The sequence below is a fragment of the Centroberyx gerrardi genome, chromosome 7, assembly GCF_048128805.1.
Source record: "Centroberyx gerrardi isolate f3 chromosome 7, fCenGer3.hap1.cur.20231027, whole genome shotgun sequence".
In the NCBI taxonomy this organism is placed as follows: domain Eukaryota; kingdom Metazoa; phylum Chordata; class Actinopteri; order Beryciformes; family Berycidae; genus Centroberyx; species Centroberyx gerrardi.
This window is the reverse complement of record NC_136003.1, coordinates 30,160,590-30,180,685: the sequence shown is the minus strand read 5'-3', so window position 1 is coordinate 30,180,685 and position 20,096 is coordinate 30,160,590. Positions and strand designations below refer to the sequence as shown.

Genomic DNA, 20,096 nt, shown 5'->3' with positions numbered 1-20,096 from the left:
TAGTTGTTGTTTTTTTTGTTTTTTTTTATGGAAAACTTTAAATCTTTAACCTATTTAGGGCATAGAGAAAACATAAATACATTACACTCTTCAACAAAAGAGCGCATTCAGGATATAAAGAAAACACAAAAAACATTTTGAAAATAAAGTTGCATTTGCTTGTTTATTGATACTCAAATGCGTGGGTCCTAAAAATAACCAAAAGTTCACAGGATTAATGCATGGGAAAACTGCTTTGCCACATGCATATGCATGTGTTTAATTTTCCAATAAAGAACACATAGCCAGCATGCTAGCTGTGTTTTTTACCCCCCCAATTCTTATTTACAAATATGAAAACCAGCTATCTAGAAAAATACGCCATGTAGCCTCAATCTCAAAAGTTTTGAATGCAAAGAGTAAAAGCATAACATGTCTTTGCAAATACATTTGGTATTTGCAAAGATGCAAACCAGAATGATGACCACCTGAATGATGCTCATTCATCTGGTTAGCTCAACGAGTTTTGTAGCAACTGTCCAATTGATGAATTAATTAATTACAAATTGGTTTAAATTTCTTTGATTCCAGAGTTTGGAGTCGAGATCGCAACAGGAGTCGACTCTAATTCCGTTTATTAGTAGAATCGATTCTCAGAATCATCATGATGGAATCGAGAATCGACTCTTTTGGAATCGACTCTCCATCCCTAACAGTAATACTTACCACTGAAGTGTGCTCTTTTATTTTATTGTCTATGAAATCACGGACCGTTTTTCCATTTCCTAAAATATCCATGTCATATTGCTCAGGGGAAAAAGCAGCCATGACTGATGTTATGTAGAATCTGCTGTTGCTACTGTAGTGAATAACAAGGGATGACAAGTGGGAAAAAGACATAAGCATAAAATTAGCAATTGCCAGTTTACACTGATCAGTACAAAACAAAGTCATCTACTTTAATTTCTTCAATAGCATACAAATTGTGATGTGTGATAAAGCAAATCCCTGTTGTTCACTGAGTTACCGAACTAACAGACTAGAATCCCTCACTAAACAAAAATCTGGTTTGTTTCCCTGTGATTATGGCCACTTATAGTAATTATGCAATACAGATAGGAGTCAAAAGTCAAAGATACTCAAAGGGGCATTATGGTTATTTTGGCTCACACCTATTGCATTACCTTGAGCAAAGTGATATTATTGCTATATTGTAGACTCCAGTGTAAATTGTGTCGTTATCATCATTTCTTTACCAAAATGTGTAAAATGTGCATTTTGATATGTAATCTCATATCAAAATGTTGCCCTTCAATAATGTTTTTCAGTAATCAACAAGTAATCTATTTTTTTCAATTCAATTCAGTTCAACTTACTTTATTCTCCGTGAGGAACTTTGTTTGTGCAGACAAGACAAATTGGACAATCACAAAACAGTCATGACTCAGTTATCAACATAATAGTCCTTGTCTGTGACCGTAAAAATACTAAAATAAACTAAGAATAAAATACACAATACTACTAAGAATAAAATACACACTACTACTACAGTCCTAGGGGCAAAATAGGGTAAAATATCTATAACAAAATTCATTTTAATAGAGTTTTTAAGGCAGACTGCTGTAATATCTTAAATGTAATCAATCACTCTGCAACCATGAATATCTGGAATATTTTCAAATCAGTACAAGAATCTCAAACAGCATTTGCTTCAGCATAACTGCAGATAAGTCATTATGTACTCACATAAGTCTAGAAGCTTCACTTAACTCCTGAAGACAAAATAACACAAAGACTGTTATTCTCTGTCTTCTCAAACTGCTTTTGTTGGCTCATTTTTTGGCCACACCCACTAAGATGATAGAAAATGCAGTTTCCCTTACTCCCTTAAAGAGCATGTGTATGCAAAGCTAAAGTGAGATGATAGCCTGCTGTTAGCAGTGTCAGCACAGCAGAGCAACAGCAACAGGTAGGATGCCAAAGCAAAAGGAGTGTTAGAGAATATTAAAGAACTATGATATTCAAAATTAATTAATAATGTTTACATGTAACTGGCTTATTTGTCATTTTGTGCAGTATAGCCTATAAATTATGTTAGTTTCCCAAAAAATAAATGAAGCCTTTGCAGGCACCTCTCTATGAAAGAGAATTAGGGCCATTGTAGATATATATTTTTTATAGAACAAAACAGAAATTTGCAAGAAAAGTCAGAAATTTGCAAGCAAAAAAACTCAGAACCCAGACCTGTTCTTACTTTAATTTAATTACTTTATCACCCTTGACTCATCTTTCATCATTACATTGCTGACACACCTATCTAACAAATGTTTTTCCCCATTTATCTCTCATCAGACTTATATAAATATTTGCTATCATGTGACAGTGTAGAGAGCTTTCCAAGTTCCACACACCTTAGATGATGCAACCAGTGGAAGCCCATGCTACAAGCAAGGGCGGATATTTCATTTCACTGTTGGGGGGGACAATAAACAGAAAAATTTCTCAAGAGCAATTCCTGAAGGGGACACCAAAGGTGCCGCCAAAAGTACTGTTGTATTAAATGTATATAGAGGTCCATTATGAAACATTTCCATAAGCACTTCATTCCTTTCTTATAAAGATTTTATCAAATTGCCTTTGATAGTACTGGGGTCTTTCTACTTGGCCGACATGTGAAAAAAAAAACAGACATCCGATCGTTTTCAGTGCACCATTTTCAGTGCACCGAAACGTCATCGTTTCGGTGCACTGAAAATGATCAGATGTCTGTTTTTCTTTTCTCTGCCATTTTAACTGACCTGGCTGGCTGACAAATAGACACACACACACACACACACACACACACACACACACACACAGCATGCAGGTTATTTACAGTAGTAGGTGAGATGCAACACCCATTAACTGAACTAAAGCTAATATATGCCTAATTAGATTTAGTTTTCCCGAAAAAGCAGATCTCTAATGTTTTGCTGTCAGTGTGTAAAAGTCCAGAACGCTATGAAGCCTGCCAGAAACTTACTTCAGGGTCTTTTTTAAGAATTAAGTCTTCATTTATTTCCAAAATTATAAACAAAATTACATAGTGGCAGCCATTTTACATGCAGTAAGAAAAAAAGAATATACTTAGAACCTAATTACGTAGGGTAAGTTAATCTTAAATAGCCTATTATATTATAGAAATATTACTGTTACCATCTACAAAAGATAATTTTGGTATGAAAACCCGCATTTTAATTTGACCAAGTATCCTGTATCATAAATACATGTCTGGCATTTGTAACAAACCAAACCGCTTGAAAATCGGTCGAAAATTCAGTGAGTTATGAGGATTTTGATTGTGGACAGACCTCCTGCCTCCATACACACACATGCATTAGGAGACGCACAAGATTCAACCGCGAGGTAATGGAGCGAACAAAATGTAGTCTGGTTACAGTTGTGAATGTGTTTTATTCTATTGAGTGGTAGAAGTAAAGAAAAATGTCTTTTCGAAACTTAAGGAGGTCGCTTCTTTAGAGTTGCAAAACACAAGTGAAGCCAAACCAGTGCACTGTGGGTCCAAAAGTTCAATATTTACCTCATTATCTCCTAGATTTTCCGCACTTGTTCAACAGTAGCAAGCTGATGTTTCCTTCAAATACTGTCGGGAATATTGTAATTACGGATACAGCGGACTTGAACGTCCCAATCATGCAATATTTAACAAGTCTAAAAACTACAAGTATAACTTTAAGTCGTATGCTATTCTCAAGTGTACCATTTGCAAGTACAACAGTAAAAGTAAAATAAAAGTAAGTAAGGCATTTTAATTTAACATAAGCATACTAAAAGTGCACTGAAATAAACTTATTTTTTCTAAGGGATGTGTTCATTCAAATTGTCGCTGTCTCCCCACAGCCTCCCACCATCAGGACATGCCTCGCACTGTTTACCCTGTGCATGCTGAACACTATGACTGATCTTTATCCAATATTGATTCTACAGGCACACCAAGCCAAATTGTGATACACACGTACATCTTGTATTTGTTTAGATCAAATATTTGCTGTCACAGAATACCAACTGTCATAAGTACAACCTTGGAACGTTACAAGATACAGACACACCTAAAACTAGCCGAAGCACATCTGTCTACTTGTACAGTAGTCTTAAATATATATTATAAATATGTATAGGCTATTTAAGAGTGACTTCCATTTTTCTTCTGAATCTGATCATATGATCACAAGTATTGGGGTTAATTTTACAGATCAATTTCCGACTATGACGTGGTCGGCTCACTCCTACTGTAAAAGTTGAGCGATGGAGATCCACATGTGTCTTGACTGAATTAAACTCACTTTCTACAACAACATGATTAAGGTTAAACGCACAGTATGTAATTTCTGCCGCTAGGGGTCTCTCAATCAAAACAATAACAAAAGACGTAGTTGTAGTGATGACGTTGTGAAGTAGCGTGGGATCATGGGAGTTTTTTTTTATGGGGACAGCTTTAGCGACAGAACGCGCAGCAAACGGGAATGAATGATCGTGATCCGTCACGAGTGAGCAATAAAAACAATAGAATGAAAAAAACAACAGAGTGGCTAACGTTAGCTAGCTAGTTGGCCGACTTCCTTCCTCACTCTCTGACGTATCATCTGGGGTTTCCCGTGTTTCCCCGGAAGTTAGGGGGTAAAGGGGATATGACGCCATTAACAGGCGACCAAATGAAACGCACCGTTACCTTGAATAAAATTACGGATTTCTCTGGGTTTGAACATTGTTGGAAACATTTTGGATAATGTAAGTACACAACTCAACAAAATATATAACATAGGTCTAGTCGTTTTTAGATATTTTAATGCGGAAATGTTACATATTATACCTTTAAGTAAAAACATGAAAAGGTTAGACATGTAACCCAGAGAGGTTTAGTCACAACCTACAGGAACTTGAATCATTGTTTCAGCAATCTAAAGTGTGAGAACTGCCGTCAGTCTGTTCTCTATTAATATATTAATCGGCAAAAGAAACACAGCCTATTTGTTTTAAACAGAAAAGTACCTCTAAAAGTACTACTTACTGACCACAATGGAAACATGTTTTATTAAAATTAACTATATTGTGTTCAGTCAAAACATTTTAGATTTTTTCTTGAATGTGTCTTTTAAATATTTTTAATAATCGTCAACTTCATTCATTCATTCGCTCAATTTGTATGAAGTTTGTCTCATGCGGATTGGGGTTTGGTGGTGGTTTTCCATGCAGTCCAGTGACATGGAGATGGTAAGGACTCTTCAGTGGAGGTCCACAAACAGCATGATTCCACTTTCTCAACCAAGCTTGCTTAATTTTCTTCTACTAAAAACTGCAATAAAATACAACAATTAAGGGCTTACTGTCATTGGATGAAATCTCTAATGGCACCCTAGCAAAAAGTCTGGAGTATGTATAAATTAAAGTTTTACTCTTTTCAGGTGTCATATGTTACAAGAAATGATCTGGTAACTAATGCCTTTGAGCCAATTATAGATTTGCGTTACAATATACTAATTTGTTTTTGCTGAAAAATGTTCAAGGAGAATTATCTGCAGTACTAATGCAGGGTAGATGTGGCATAAATACATGAAGAGTAACTTTTTGAAATGGCTGCTGCTGTATGCATTAGGGATGTATTATGTAGCTTGTGTTTTGCAATCCTCACCATATTTTCCTCCTGTCGAAGCGGTCTGAAAAGTAAGAGACAGAGTGGAGCAAATAAGATGTTAACGATTCCAATCATGGTCATGAGCCAGGGGAAGCCAACTGATGCAGCTATGGGACCTCCAACAGATGGACCTGGGGCGTTGAGAGGCAATATAGAGGGGTTATATTCAACATCATCTCCATAAAACAACATATTAAAGCGCTGCATATTGAGTTAAGTTCACACACATGCACATGCACACACACACACGCAAAAACTGGTTGGTTCTTATTTTAGTCTGTAGGCACATTATGTAAATTGCCATAGGTAAGTGTAATAAATTACTGTAATGCAAATGGTTTCTTCCAATCATTCAAGACACACAGACTGCATTTTGATCTCTGGGTTTCAGTCAAATTAGCAAATTAGTGTCAACAGTCCCAGTCAGATGACAACAATGCTCTTGACTCGCGTCACTTTGCACTGACAAGTATCTCTTTCCATTCAGCATTTCCAGATGTATGATGATTATCATATTTCCACAATATAGTTGCTCTCTTTTGGATGCACGCTTAATAAAGGTCAAAGGGCCAAAGCTGGGAGAATCACAACTAAATCAATGCAGGCTTCTCTCCGATAGGCATACCTTGTTTTTATTTTAATGCCTAATAATGTCATTTGCTTTGCATGTGTTTCTCTCCCTCCAAGTCAATGTGCTTCTCTCTGCCAGTGTTGTCAGCCCAGTGACGGTTCATGTCCCCCACCCATTGCTCGAAGATGCGCCCATTGCTTTGTCAAAAACGTCGACTGACAGAGAGCAAAACATATATACATATATATCATATATATAAATCCCAAGTGTAGTGGGTTTTAGAATGAAGTTGGAAAACTTGATAAAAGCGTGGCAATATGCAAAACCTGCCGATTCCTTCTTGCAACCAGTGGCCAAACTACAGTAGAAGAAAAATGGAACTGTTTGCACGATTTAATTGCATCATATCACACTGCATCGTATTGCACTGAATTGTACTGTATCAAGACTGAAATGCATCATTGATTCTGTATCGAGATTGTATAAAAATAGTATTTTAAGGATACTGAAATAAATATTTGCCATTGAAGGTACAATAAGCCTATTACATTTTCCATTTTGCAACACATTTTCCGTCCAAAGAGAAAAGCTTACCTAAAGAGAATCCAATGCAGACCGCCACATCAGCAATGGCATAGACAGAGCCATAGACTGGCACATGTCTCAGGTCAACCAAGTAACCCATTACAGACATCATTGTGGAGTCCACCATGCCTGGTAGAAACAAGATTATCATTGATTAATTCAACCCTGTATACAAAAAAAAAGAAATACAAAAGTTTAATTTGTTCAACAACAAATAGAGGGCATATGGACTGACTTACCGATAGAAAAGCCAGCAGCTGCATTCAGAGCAATCACATGATAGATGTTCTTGGCAAATCCAAACTAAGATACAGAGAGGGAAATATCTATTACTGCTCAAATCTTTCTTAAGTTTGGACAAGAACAAGATAAGATACAAAAATAAGATATAAGACATGAGAATACAATCAATATTAAAACTACATGTAATCTAAACACAGCACACTTTTTTTCATCTTTATTTTGTGTGCACTAATATTTCTTTGTAGAGTTATGCATGGGATTCTGCACTGCATCTGCTGTGTAAGGATTTTTTTTGTTTTTGTTTTTTCATTAAAATGTATATGAGCATGTAAAGATTGCATGTGACTTAAGGCTGTTTGCATAATGTATGATAGTTTGCTAAATTCACAAAACTCACAGAAATGGTGGTTATTCCCATTAGAAGCATTCCAAAAAAAGCACAGAGCCATCTGTGGAAAGGAAGCCTGGCTGCTTAGTACACAAATGTCTTGAAACACCATACATGTGCTATTTGTTATAAGTGAATATTTAAATGCATCCATCTTGAGAGGTCGCACTTAAATGGAGGCTGAAGAAATATCAAATTACAAAACTTATATGAAAGTTAGAGTGCAGTGTTGTTTTCTTTTTTTTCTGATCACCATTCTCATCACCGTACAAATATTTGCAATATTTCAGTACTTTAAATGCTCAACAATTGTCACGTATAAGGGCATTTGCAACATATTTCAAAATCCATGACCAAATCATTTTAAATAGCCTATATTTAATTCATAGGTAAGTTTCTGCATTGTAATTAGGAAAACTGCAAAACCTAATTTCATAGAAATAAGTCATTTTTAAAACAGATGCGGGAGTTGCATTTAAATATTTATGCCAAAACCTCTCAGTGCACAAAACCATTTACAGGGTCCCTGTGGCACAGGTCTGCATATCCTTATTGTTACTAAATCTCAAGGACTGCTCTGTTTTTCACCTCAACCAGCTGGAGGTGTATTTCTCCCAAAACAAATTGTACCTAAACCCAAGATATTGTAGCCATGTTTGCAAATTAAATCCTTATGTTACAACTACAAATAACTATTTACACCGTCAGGTCTCATTTTGCATCTCCGTTTATAGGTTTACAGAATATATATTTTTTTAAGTTCAGACTTTTGGCTGTTTGTATCCTCAGTCATAAAATACTTTGTATGTGGTTTCTGCCTTGCCTTGTCCTATTCGCTTTAGGAGGTATTATTAATATTAGTAGTAGTATTATTATTTAATTCTTTTGTTTTAGTTAGCATGTGATTTTGGTTTTCTTGATAGAAAGGTTCAGGCCTAAGCTAGACTGATCATGTAGTAGCAAACACATTGATTAAATGAGAAATACAATCCTGTTTACAGATTTACAGAACTGAGTTTGGGTTTTCAAATCACTTTTTTACTTTTTTACAGTTGAAGCATTTCACAATGTTGAGTTTTTGTATTATTTGTTTTGGGGGAAATATACCTCCATAGACACCTACCTCCCAATTTTGTGTGCTAGGACACCAAATATGTTGGATGCAATAAGGTACGATATACTGTCTGGCAAGAAGACAATACCTGAGAAGGAGACAGACAGAGAGAATACAGAGACAGAGAGAATATCATTTGACCCATTATCATGTTAGATGAACTATAAGATCTGATTTGCTGATATAACTTTCCCTCATGCTTTTAATCTAGAATGAACAAGTATGCAACAAGAGTGATGCAATACTGAGGGAAGGCAAGGAGGCTGAGACAGTGGCAATAGTGTTTGTATTTGTATTTACTGATTAACTGATTTTGAACTATCTATGGATACCTTTACCTATGGTTATTATAATACTTCTACACAGTCGAAGGTATCCAAATTTGGACTCTCACGTTTTAGTGGGAGTCTCAGCAGTTCTTTCCTTCAACGAAGCCTTCTAGGTGCAGACTTAATTTGCCAGACTAGAGCTCCGATGGCTGGTTTGGATAGAGTATGGTGTTGTCATTTGAAGCTCTATACACATTTTTATTTAAGTATCCAAAATAACCTCTCCTACCTCCAAAGATTCTTCATCTGGCTCAAGCAAGACATCCTTTAGCAGGAGTCAGGAGGTAAGACACCACAAAAGGCCGTGTCTGTTTCTCATCACGAGCAAATACTGATCTGTGTAGAAATCTTAAGTGATAACGAGTAAGCAGCACAACCAGTCAACAGCAGCGTGTGGTAGGTTGGCACCGCAATCAATCATCATCAATCATCATTTATTTATACAGCACATTTCATACGCAGATGCACCGCAATGTGCTTCACATAATAAAACAAACGTGAATTTGCAATAGCTGCGACCACGTACGCGCATGCATACACACGTGGGGAAATTTTTGTGGACCAACCAACCGACCGACCGACAGAGCGAGCTGCTGGTCGCAGCTAAAAAATACAGCAAAAATATTGAGATAAGCGAAACCACAGGCATGTGCCCATATCAAAAGCAGGAGAAAATTGCAACAGATTACTAAACAAAGTAAAACCAACATAGTGGATAAAAAGAGATATATAAGTTAAAATAAGCAAGAGAAAATTGCAGCAGTATTACACAAAATAACAACATAATGGATAAAAGAGTAAGTTAAAATAAGAACCCAGAAGAAGGAAAAAAAAAAAATCCTATTCAAAGGCAATGTTAAAAAGATGGGTTTTAAGTTGTCTTTTAAAAGTACTAAGTGTTTCAATAGCTGTAAGATTTTCTGGGAGGGTGTTCCAGAGCCTTGGGCCGTAAGAGCTGAAAGCTGCCTCCCCAGATTTGGATCGGGTTCTGGGGACCATGAACAGGTTGGAGTTACATGGTCTGAGAGATCTGCTAGGAACATATCTAGCAAGGAGGAATGAGGAGCTGACAGCTTAAACGGACCGCCTGGTTTGAAGTGCCAAATTTCAAAGATTTCTGAGTGATTGGTGTTTGCTGGATCAGCCGACCGTCAGCTGATCAGCTGTAGCGCGCAGGACTAACCTGTCCTGCCTGAACTGATGCAAAGCTACATTCTCAAAAGGTACTGCATCTTTGACTTTTTGGGAAAGCAGTACATTCTGAGTATGTTATGACAGACATAAAAATAATGATGACGATGATCGTGATTTTATTTATTCATGTAGATTCCCTTTTCCTGGAACCACAGTGATAGCAATTATTTTTCCTGAGGTCCACATATAAAACAACAATGGAGATTATTCACTTTGCGCACTGAGAAAAAGCAATAAACCATTGGAGATTTGTGAATACCTAGCTGCCATTTGCTTGCACACATGGTCTTCATCATCCAGATGGGCAGAGATGCCTCTATCATGGCAATAGCCTGATTTATGAAACAAATGGCTCCTGGTAAAGAGTATAAAAAGAGTTATGTCAACACAGAATACAATGCATTATTGTTCTTTCCATCTTTTGATACTGATGCTGTACTGATTTTCTATAAAACTGATTTTCTTGACCATATGGGCAAAGAGCTAAAAGATAGTCTGTCACTTTAAAATGACATGGTGATACAATTTGCTATTTCTAATATTTAAAATACCAGCAACAATGAGAATGTATGGATCCTTCATCAGAGTCAGCAGTGGGGTCCCGTTTTTGCTCTGGATAGAGAGAAGAACAAAAAACATTTTGTAGCTATAGAATTTAATAGTTACTATAAAACAAGTTTCCTTATTAAATGTAATGCTGAAAGTTCATAGTTATCCCTTGAAGATAGATCAGAGTAAAACAAAAAAGCTCAATCCTAGGGTATTAAAGGTGCATGCAGCTTTATCCACTTGGTTACGGCCAGTTGACCCTTCGCTAAGCCCCTCCCTAGAACGGCCACTGTCCAATCCTACGTTAGCAACCGTAACTAGGCGCGGGAGGCCTGTCAAGCTTTCAGAACAAGGGAAAATGCCGAAACGGTGTGCATACGGAACCTGCAAGTCCGACAGCAGATATCCTCAAAGTTTAGAGGGGGGTGTCGTATTTTTCGCTTTTCCGAAGCCAAAAACGCTGGAGGAGATGTGGATATGTATTAAACAGAGTGGAAGACCTCACTCACAGCTGAATCCATCGAAGATCAACAAAAACTCCTTTGTTTGCTCCAAGGTAAGACGCTAACTAACGTTAGCTAGCTTAGCACACAGTTGTTAGATGTTAGTTGTTGTTAAACTTGTGCAGGATTTAGTTGGGCTTTCCTGTTGTGCCTTTATGAGATCCAATATATGGATATATATATATACAGTATATGGATCAAACCCACGATGTGGGAGCAATATCCTGGCGCGCTTTAAACAAATGGAAAAGCGGGATAATTTAGTTTTGCTAGCAATAGGCTAAACATATATTAGATAATGAAAGCTATAGGGAGTCATAACTAAACGTTAGCTTAAAATAAAACAATATATTGACTTACCCTGCTGTGCACGAACATTGTTGTTCCTGTATATGTTTGTCCTGCACATGAATTGTCAAGACGTGGGGTGCCTGACGCTTGCATTGGGACCGGTGAGCTTTTCCCTCGATTTTAATGTCCTCTTCATTCACAATACTCCGCCGACAAATTATATTATGAATGTAGCTCTCAAAAGCATATTGTAGTCCTTTCTGTCTACTTCTCTCTGATATTTCAGAACTATTATTCCAGAAACTTTGGAATATCTCTCACTGATATCGTTGAAAACGCCATATATAATGCCGGGTGCGAAAGCTTGACAGGCGTAGCAACAGTAACCAAAGGGGGCGGGACTTAGCAAAGGGTCAATTGTCAGGTTACTTGGTGCATGTAAACATAACCACTGCTGACCAGCAGCCCTTGTTAGCCCATACTGTAGTTTCTCTCATGTTATGCAGTCACTAAGACAGAGTTGCCTGTAATAAGCCAATTTGGTCTTTATAAAATCTGTTTCTTTATATAAATGGTAAATACCCTGCAATAAACTGACAGTTTTTGCCGCATTTTCCTGTGATTACATTGTAGTTTGCTTTTATGCAACATTGTTACTTTTTAATGACTAATCTGTATTTTACTGCACAGTGGAATTTAGTACCACATTACTACAGAATGGGCAAAAAGGGCAGGCAACAAAAACAAAAACAGCTGTCATACTTCACCTCTGACTGAACTCTTAATGGCTTGAAGAGGAGGAAATGTAAACCTGTTTGGGGAGAAGGAGACAGGACACTGAACAATGCACATACCACATCACAGATGAACTGTTTCAGGACATTAGTTTTGAGTATGATTGTGAGTTTCATCTGATAGCCAACACCTATAGTACATTCTACCATACCTCCGCCCAACACAGCTATGAAAGCCAGGAGTAGGAAGGGAGCTGTCTTCCCCACAAACTGATACATCACACTGCCAAATGGAGCACCCACTGCAGGATGTGGAAGACAGAGGCACACACAATTGAAGTGAGGGTATTAGTGGGTATATAAAAAAAGGGAATGTTTTGGGCAGCAGGGTGGTGTAGTGACTGGAGAGACAGCCCTTCAACTGGATGACCTGGGTCCAAGCCCCCATGTTGCTAAGTGTCTTCCCTGCTGAAGTGTCCTAGAGAGATACCCTGGATCCCTGCCTCCCTTCTGTAATCGTCCCTGTGGCCTGACCGCTCTGTGAACGGCAGGCAAGCCAAGAGGGATGGGCACACTCCCGTTTTTTGCCTAAAGTTAGATTGATTTATGTCCATCTGAGCTATAGAAAAAAATGGTACTCCCCTTCAGTTCCAGTGATCACAACACCCTGGTTATTATGTTAAAATTAGATATGGGGTTTTGTGGGACAAGCACCTCCTGAAGAACAACTGCATGGTTTTGAGTCCTGTTCAAAGCAACTTACTAAGCATGGCTGTATTTGCAAAGACAACTGTAACAAAGCTACACCTGTGGTTGGTGTTCAGTCTATCTCCTCAATATTTCTCATTAATAAGCTTGTTGTCCTTGTTACTGAGTAGCTATGATTTCACATCTTGTCTTTTGCCATCAACTTTGGTTTAATCCATTCCTTGACTTACATCAAATTCCTCAGTTCTCCGAATTGTAGTTAAAACACCAGAGATGTCATTTTTCATCTAAATTATCTGTCGTTGTGACAGTCATATTGTTGCTTTTGTACTGAATGCTTGATTGGAAACTATCTCAAGAAATCAAAGTTTAAATGCCAGACAATGTTCAATTGATCTGATTGCTACTGATCTGGTTGCTACGGAGCCCCTCTAGGGTCACATGGTAGAAAAAAAAAACTTGATGTGTAAATCCATGCGAACGGATTTGTAAACTGTGCGAACGGATTTGTAAACGAGGTGTAGGGGTGATGGATTATGATCTTAAAACACTGGCTCTAAGGCTACCATCGTGGATCACAATCTTGCTTCACTATGTTGCTACACTGGCTCTCTGGCTGCCATCTGGATAACTATCTTGCAACGCTGGTGCCAGGACGTCTAGCATCATGGATCGTAATCTTGCTATGTTCTTGGGTTGTTCAATGAGCACAGTTTATATGAGGATTTGCTACCTTGATTGAGGATAAGAGCCATGTACTACTGTGCAGATTTGCACTTGTATGATACAACCTAACCTAACAGAAAAACAGTGCAGTGAAAGCTATCCTTTTTGTTGCATAATCAGGGAATTTTATGACTGATATTTTGATGTTCTTAGTGTGTTTTTGTTTGTTTCTAAGAAGTGGATTTTTTTTTCTCCTCAGCTTTTTGGAGTATGTCAATCACAAGCTGCTTATTGTTCAATGTACAATTGCAAGTTGGGTCTGTATACGCACCCACCAATCCTAGGGCCAAACCACTGAAGGCTATCCCCATAGCTCTCCCTCTCTCCTTGTCATCCGTGTACATATTGGCCAGCATTCCCAGGCCTATAAAAAAGAGGGTATGAAAGAGAGAGAGCCTTGTGGTCAAATTATTTCAGCGTTAATTCAGTCCTATTTAGAATGAGGAAATTAGATCTTAGTGATTACGAAAACTGCAAAATAACTCCTTTTTTTTAATTAAAATTTGCAAATGCAATATTGATTTATCCCAATATTCTGATGTCATATGTCTCACCAGCTACAGACAAGCAGGAGCCGCCCACACCTTGCAGTGATCTGGCCAGTAGTAGTAAACCATAGGTTGATGAGAAGGCAAACACTTCCAAAAGAAAAAAAAGGACACAGACATTTAGATTGACAATATATTGCCTTCAGAAAATATTCAACCCCTGACGCTTTCTGCATTTTGTGGTGTTACAGCCTGAATTCAAAATGGTTTCAAAGGGTTTTTCAGCAGCAGGAACTGGGAGACTTGTAAGGACAGAGGGCACAAAAAATGGAGCCAAATAGAAGCAAATTCTAGAGGAGAACCTGCCTCAGGATGCCAAAAACCTTAGACTGCGGCAATTTATGTTTCAGCAGCACAATGACCATAAATTTACAGCCAAATCAACATGGCTTCAGAACAATAATGTTGAAGTGCTTGAGTGGCCCAGCCAAAGCCCAGACAGGAATCCCGCTGAAAATCTGTTCAACTTGAAGATAGCTGTTCAGAGTGATGCTCTCAACTTGACTGAGCTTGAGCAAATCTACAGGGAAGAATGGGACAAAATCCCCAAATCCCGATGAACCAAGCTGATCCAGACATATCCCATAAGATACAAAGCTGCAATCGCTGCCAAAAGTGCTTCCACAACATATTGACTTAGGGGGTTGAATACTTATTGTATTGGAACTGTTATAAATCTGTCCTTTAGGGGGGGGCTCTCAGAATTGTGTAATGGGTTTTGTTACCTGTTTTTGTTAGTAGAATAAGAGTGTCAGGAAGTGATTATTTTCTGTCGCAGTTGAGAGAGACGTTCAGACAGTGAACACTATCCAATGGCATCCCTTTGTTATTTACACTTTCAGTGGAAATATGTGTAAGTGATATAAATGCAGAGCATTATATTGATGCTTGTTTTTGCATTTCGTCATTTTGTAGAAGCAGGTGGTTAAACAGGCTACTAACAAATTTCAGCTTGGGCTAGTTTAGGTTTGCAGGCTAGCGTAGCATGCTGGCTATTGTTTTTATGTTATCCTTTGGAGAAAGGATTTGAGTTACTGTAGAGTGTTACCTGTAGGGGAAAAAAAGGATTATTATTTAATATTTATTTTCCTAAATAGTAAACTATGCTCACTTAACTGATACTTTCCTTTATACTAACCAATGCAACTCTAAAAGTAACCTAGCCTATCTATACCTGCGTTTACCGTTAGTGTCCAACCAAATTCATGCAACTTATATGTTTTTTGCCTTGAATATTGTTTTGTTTCACCTTTCTGCATTAAAAACCTGCCAGATGCAACAACCTGCCTGTTCCTTGGAGGTTCAAGTGTAGAAAAGTTTAACATGCTGTGAAGGCTCAGTACAGTTATTTAAATGAGATATTTCTGTATTTAAAATAAATAAAATGAAATCTTAAACCATTTTCTATTTGCCATTATGGGATATTGTTTAGAGAATGTTGACAACAAATCTTAATTTAATCCATTTTGAATTCAGGAATCAACACCACAAAATGGGTAAAAAGTCAAAGTCAAGGAGGTTGAGTATTTTCTGTAGGCATTGTACATCATGACATGACTTTCCATATTTGAGAAATATTTGAGTATGTAGATGGAATGAAATATCATTTTCTCAGCCTTTGAAAAAAAGGCGGGAAAATATCAGTTTTAATTATGAGTTGAAACTTACAGGTGGTTGCCAAGAAGATTATACAGAAACCAGCAAACATGGGGATGTGGTATCCTATCCTGTTACAACATAGGAAGGAAGGTGACAGTTACAGTTGTGCAGCATATTTGCAATTGCTGTTGCATTAATTAGAAAAAAATATATATATATATTCTTCAGAGAGAGAGAGAGAGAGAGAGAGAGAGAGAGAGAGAGAGAGAGAGAGAGAGAGAGAGAGAGAGAGAGAGAGATAGTTAGTTAGTTTTGGACATTGACCCTCCAGCCCTCCAGTCATAGAGAGCTCACAATATGCAGTATAGTATGTACCTGTACTCTAAAATAATGTTCAGTAAGCACAACATTTTTCATCCCTATCCTTCCTCGTTTTGATGTCCACTACAGTATGCATACAATAATCTTCAAATTATATAACAATCGCCTGTTTTTGTTGTTGTTGTTGTTGTTGTTTTTGTTGTCTTAGCAGGATCTACTGCTTGCTTAGTGCATGTTCATAATATGCTGTGATGTGTGTACTTGTTACAGGCCCCAGGATTGGGGCCAGGGTCACAAATTATAATGACCTGAGAGAAACAGGTAACACAAGAGAACATGAAAGCAACAGGACAACAGTTGGCTTTTCAGGCTTTTTTTTAATTTAACATTTCAACATACCTAGCATTATTCATTTCTGCAAATAGTCCTTTTGTTTAGCTTATTTTGCTGGTATTTGTCTCATTTGACAATCATTTAACTCTGTGACATTGTACCCATTTCAATGATAATAAAAATCTACATTTCTTTACAGCATGTTCTGTCTCACTAACCTTGTCATCACATTTCTTACTTTCCATGCATGTAAATTATACTTAAATGTAGTTTTCTTTCTCACATCAATCTCTGTGTAACACAGGCATATTAAATTATATTCCAAAAATAGTGCAAATTAATAAAATAGACCATTGCAGTAGAGATCATGCTAACATTAACCTATGGTAAGTAAATGAAAACATTAGCAACAGGCCAACATCATCTTCAGGTAATTAAATGAAAACATTAGCAGCATAAGCTACATCTGTATTAATAAATGTCATTTCAATGTAACTTTCTAACACCTCTAAACTTGTTTTTTTCCCAAATTATAAACTCATTCAAGTGTCATTACATATGAATATTCTTGAGAACAGGATAAGCATATATGACAATAAAAACATTCAGGAGCGCACTGGTAAATCAACTGATAATACTAACTAGTCCATACCCAGGGATGCGCGCGCCACAACTATGTGCAGACTTCCGGGGATGCGCGCACCACAACTCCGCGCAGACTTGCCAAAAATGTGCATAAACAGTGTAAATTTGGGAAAATGGAAAAATCGGCTTAATCAGTCCCTGCCTATGCCAATGCTCAATGCCCATGTGCAGTTTCAGATTGATTGGCCAACCCGTTGAGGAGCAAAGTGGATGCGGACGGACGGACGGATGGACGGACAGAGTTTTCCTCATTCTATAGTAGGATGACTAGTCGCCATTTTGGCGACACCCTTCCTTGCCGCGGCACATTGTCAATAAAACGTCTTACATATTACTTTGTATTAAATCAAACTCTCATCAACTCCATTTTCATAATTAAACTATAGTTGTTTTCACTCATCAGATGCACACAAGGCTAATTTTCTACACACACATTCAGATTCCAGGTATTTACTCTCTCAGGTATAATTAGCACTTCACCCTGGCAGCTGTTGCCCACAGATCTCAGTCACCTACCTGTTAGTAAGTGGCCCAATGATAGGGTTGGCGATAAGCTGTACGGTGGCCTTGGAGGCCAATAACACTCCGACTTTGACATTTTCTTTGTCCAGCTGAGCATCTGCTGTGGAGCAGTTTGGATCAGAGGAGCTCTGGGCCCAGGTGGAGGGATCAGTGGAGGGAGCTGAGCTGTGATGTGGAGGAGTGGATGTGGAGTTCAAAATCACTGAGCTGCTACTGAGGGACGGGATGGTAGAAGGACTGACTGTTGAATGAGTGCTGTTCTCAGCAACATTGGTGGCAAGCTGGTCGATTGTGTACAGGTAACTGGGAAGAATTGGCACTGTTGGGGAGATTAAGCATAAAAAAACTTTCATTTTTGAGATATGATGCAACTAATCAGGAAATATTTTCATGTCAAAAATAGCACATTATTGTTGTCTTTTAATCACTTATTAAAACACTTTCACAGTCCAGGTTTATTTTTTATTTTTTTTCCTTTTTCTCTAAATAATTACCCATCTTTTTTTTTCCTTTTTAGCCCTGTTTATAATTTATGAAGGATCTTTTTTTATTGTTCATTTAAATTATATTATAGTGGTATGCAAATAAAGTTTAATATTATGATCTGAAAATATAACAACAGTGGCCAGTTATAATTTACAATGGGAGAACTGGTAGAATATGAGCTGTGTGTCTGAACCTACCAACCACTGATAGTAGCATGTTATCCAGGAGCAAGGCAATAAACACAATAGCCAGGACCATTTTCTTCAGCTGTGCCTCCTGTTTCAGCCATGTCAGTAAGTCTAGTTTTCAGGACAGAAATAATTTTCCCATCATTTTCATCATTCTGGTAGCAGAGAACCAATGGAAATATACAACAGCAATACATACAAAAAAAAAAAAAAAAAGAGAACTGTAGGCTAATACTTAAAAACGTTAGAGATACTTCTGGAATTCACAATTAAGTTGTGAGTTCATGTAATTTTTACATATCTTTAAACATTAGATGATAGTGACTGTGAATAATGACAACACCATTTTTATTTAGGAAAGATGATCCACAACTAACTGAAAGTCACCGGGTGTCACCGGGTTTGAATATTCCAGTATAGGTTACATCACTGATTACGATATTGAATGGGTCTAATCAGTTTTCTATAATGGATTTTGCAGTCTGTATAGAGCTCAGAAACTTAGGTTATGGAAGTATTTTCTGTATGTTCATATCTCATGTTCCCATATGTGGGAAAGCTACTATAACATACTATAATCTCAAGATGATGTTAAGACAGATATCTATATAGATAGATAGATAGATAGATTGATAGATTGACAGATAGATAGAAGAATAACAAATGAGCCATGATAAACAATGAAGGAATATTATAATATGCTAAAAAAAGTAGCCTCATATTGGTTATGATTGGTTTCAAATGCTGAAAATAAGATATCATTGAAATTTAGACTGGAAATGCCAGTGACTTGTGCATAATAAAGATGACTAACATCAACATAAGACACATTGCATAATATTTCAATCATACTTGGCAAGGTTATCAAATACAACATTCTTGATTGTCTTTATTCTGAGAATTTCATCAACAGGATTCCTTATTTAAAGTTTTGTGAATTGTATTCACTTGTCTAAACAACAATTTGAATGTATGTTTCTGGTAGCCTATTGCGGATGAATCAGAAATAGAATAGAATAGAATCTAGAAAGGGATAATAACAGAAGATAGACGTTGTGCACTTACCCATTTATGAGCTTTGACAGAGAAGAGGCAGCAGAACGGAGCAGCTTCACAGGTCAGGTGTGCTCAGCTGTGACAGCAGTGCAGTCAGTCTCCAAGCAAACACAGAAACAGCAGGAGGGTTTACCAAGTGCTGCACCTTCCAATAGCACGCCATGATTCCTGGCTGAAAAGTTTGAATTCGATGTGGGTCCCATGACATGATTTGACATGGTCGCACTTTGGAGGGATGGTATGTAGCCTGAGAGGGACCTCTGCCTATTGGGATTATTATTATTATTATTATTTTTATTTTTTATTTTTTTTACCCCTCCACCGCCCCCCCCCCCCCCCCCCCCCCCGCTTTGGAGGACATATAGCACTTTGTTTTCTACAATAATCCCTATTGGGATTATTGTAGGGGAACAAATTACTAGATGTTCACCTTCATAGTGTGACATGGAGAGGAAATGCAACTGGATACATTAAAATGAAATTACTTATTTTCTATCTGAGTAAAATGTTATTTTTGTGATTATGTTGGATGGTTCATTTCACAGAGAAAAGGAGAATTTTTAATAACTGCAGTTAACGCTTCCTATCTTTCACCAGTTAACAGCATTTAATGTCGTTCGACTTGGGTGTCTGGATTGCTGCAGGAGGTTACAGCCCTGATACATGGATGGCCTACTGCCACAGCGCCTGCAGCGGTCACAATGACAGGTGTTACAATGCTGGCGACTAGTGGAGAAAGACGGGAACTACAACAGCAGCTATACATGCAGCCTAAAATATGTAAAGTAAGCA

The 20,096-nt window shown here is 37.5% G+C and overlaps 2 protein-coding genes across 2 annotated transcripts in view; both read right to left on the bottom strand.

Annotated features, from left to right (window-relative positions):
- psmd3 (proteasome 26S subunit, non-ATPase 3) overlaps positions 1-4,007 on the bottom strand; it is a 66,987-nt gene extending 62,980 nt beyond the window's left edge. The window contains exon 1 of the mRNA XM_071898604.2: positions 3,995-4,007. Coding sequence (XP_071754705.1) covers positions 3,995-4,000 — 6 coding nt within the window. The 5' untranslated portion in view covers positions 4,001-4,007. The remainder of the gene's footprint in view (positions 1-3,994) is intronic.
- An 865-nt stretch (positions 4,008-4,872) lies between these two features.
- LOC139911111 (synaptic vesicular amine transporter-like) lies at positions 4,873-19,408 on the bottom strand. The gene is made up of 16 exons (XM_078284448.1): positions 19,314-19,408; positions 18,258-18,359; positions 17,569-17,893; positions 15,823-15,881; positions 14,161-14,244; positions 13,878-13,970; positions 12,385-12,474; positions 12,206-12,249; positions 10,647-10,707; positions 10,355-10,450; positions 8,582-8,660; positions 7,468-7,519; positions 7,067-7,130; positions 6,837-6,956; positions 5,669-5,802; positions 4,873-5,332 (listed from the first exon to the last, which is right to left on the bottom strand). The coding sequence occupies exons 1-16, from the start codon at positions 19,315-19,317 to the stop codon at positions 5,312-5,314; spliced, it is 1,428 nt and encodes a 475-aa protein (XP_078140574.1). The 5' UTR covers positions 19,318-19,408; the 3' UTR covers positions 4,873-5,311.
- Between the last annotated feature and the right edge of the window lie 688 nt (positions 19,409-20,096).

What these genes read in the sequence shown, in the direction of transcription:
- LOC139911111 (XM_078284448.1), bottom strand. An exon ending in AATCTTCTTGGCAACCACCT is followed by an intron (nt 14,245 to 15,822) that starts GTAAGTTTCAAC and finishes TTCTTTTGGAAG; the next exon opens with TGTTTGCCTTCTCATCAACC. An exon ending in CATTAAGAGTTCAGTCAGAG is followed by an intron (nt 10,708 to 12,205) that starts GTGAAGTATGAC and finishes CTCTCTATCCAG; the next exon opens with AGCAAAAACGGGACCCCACT.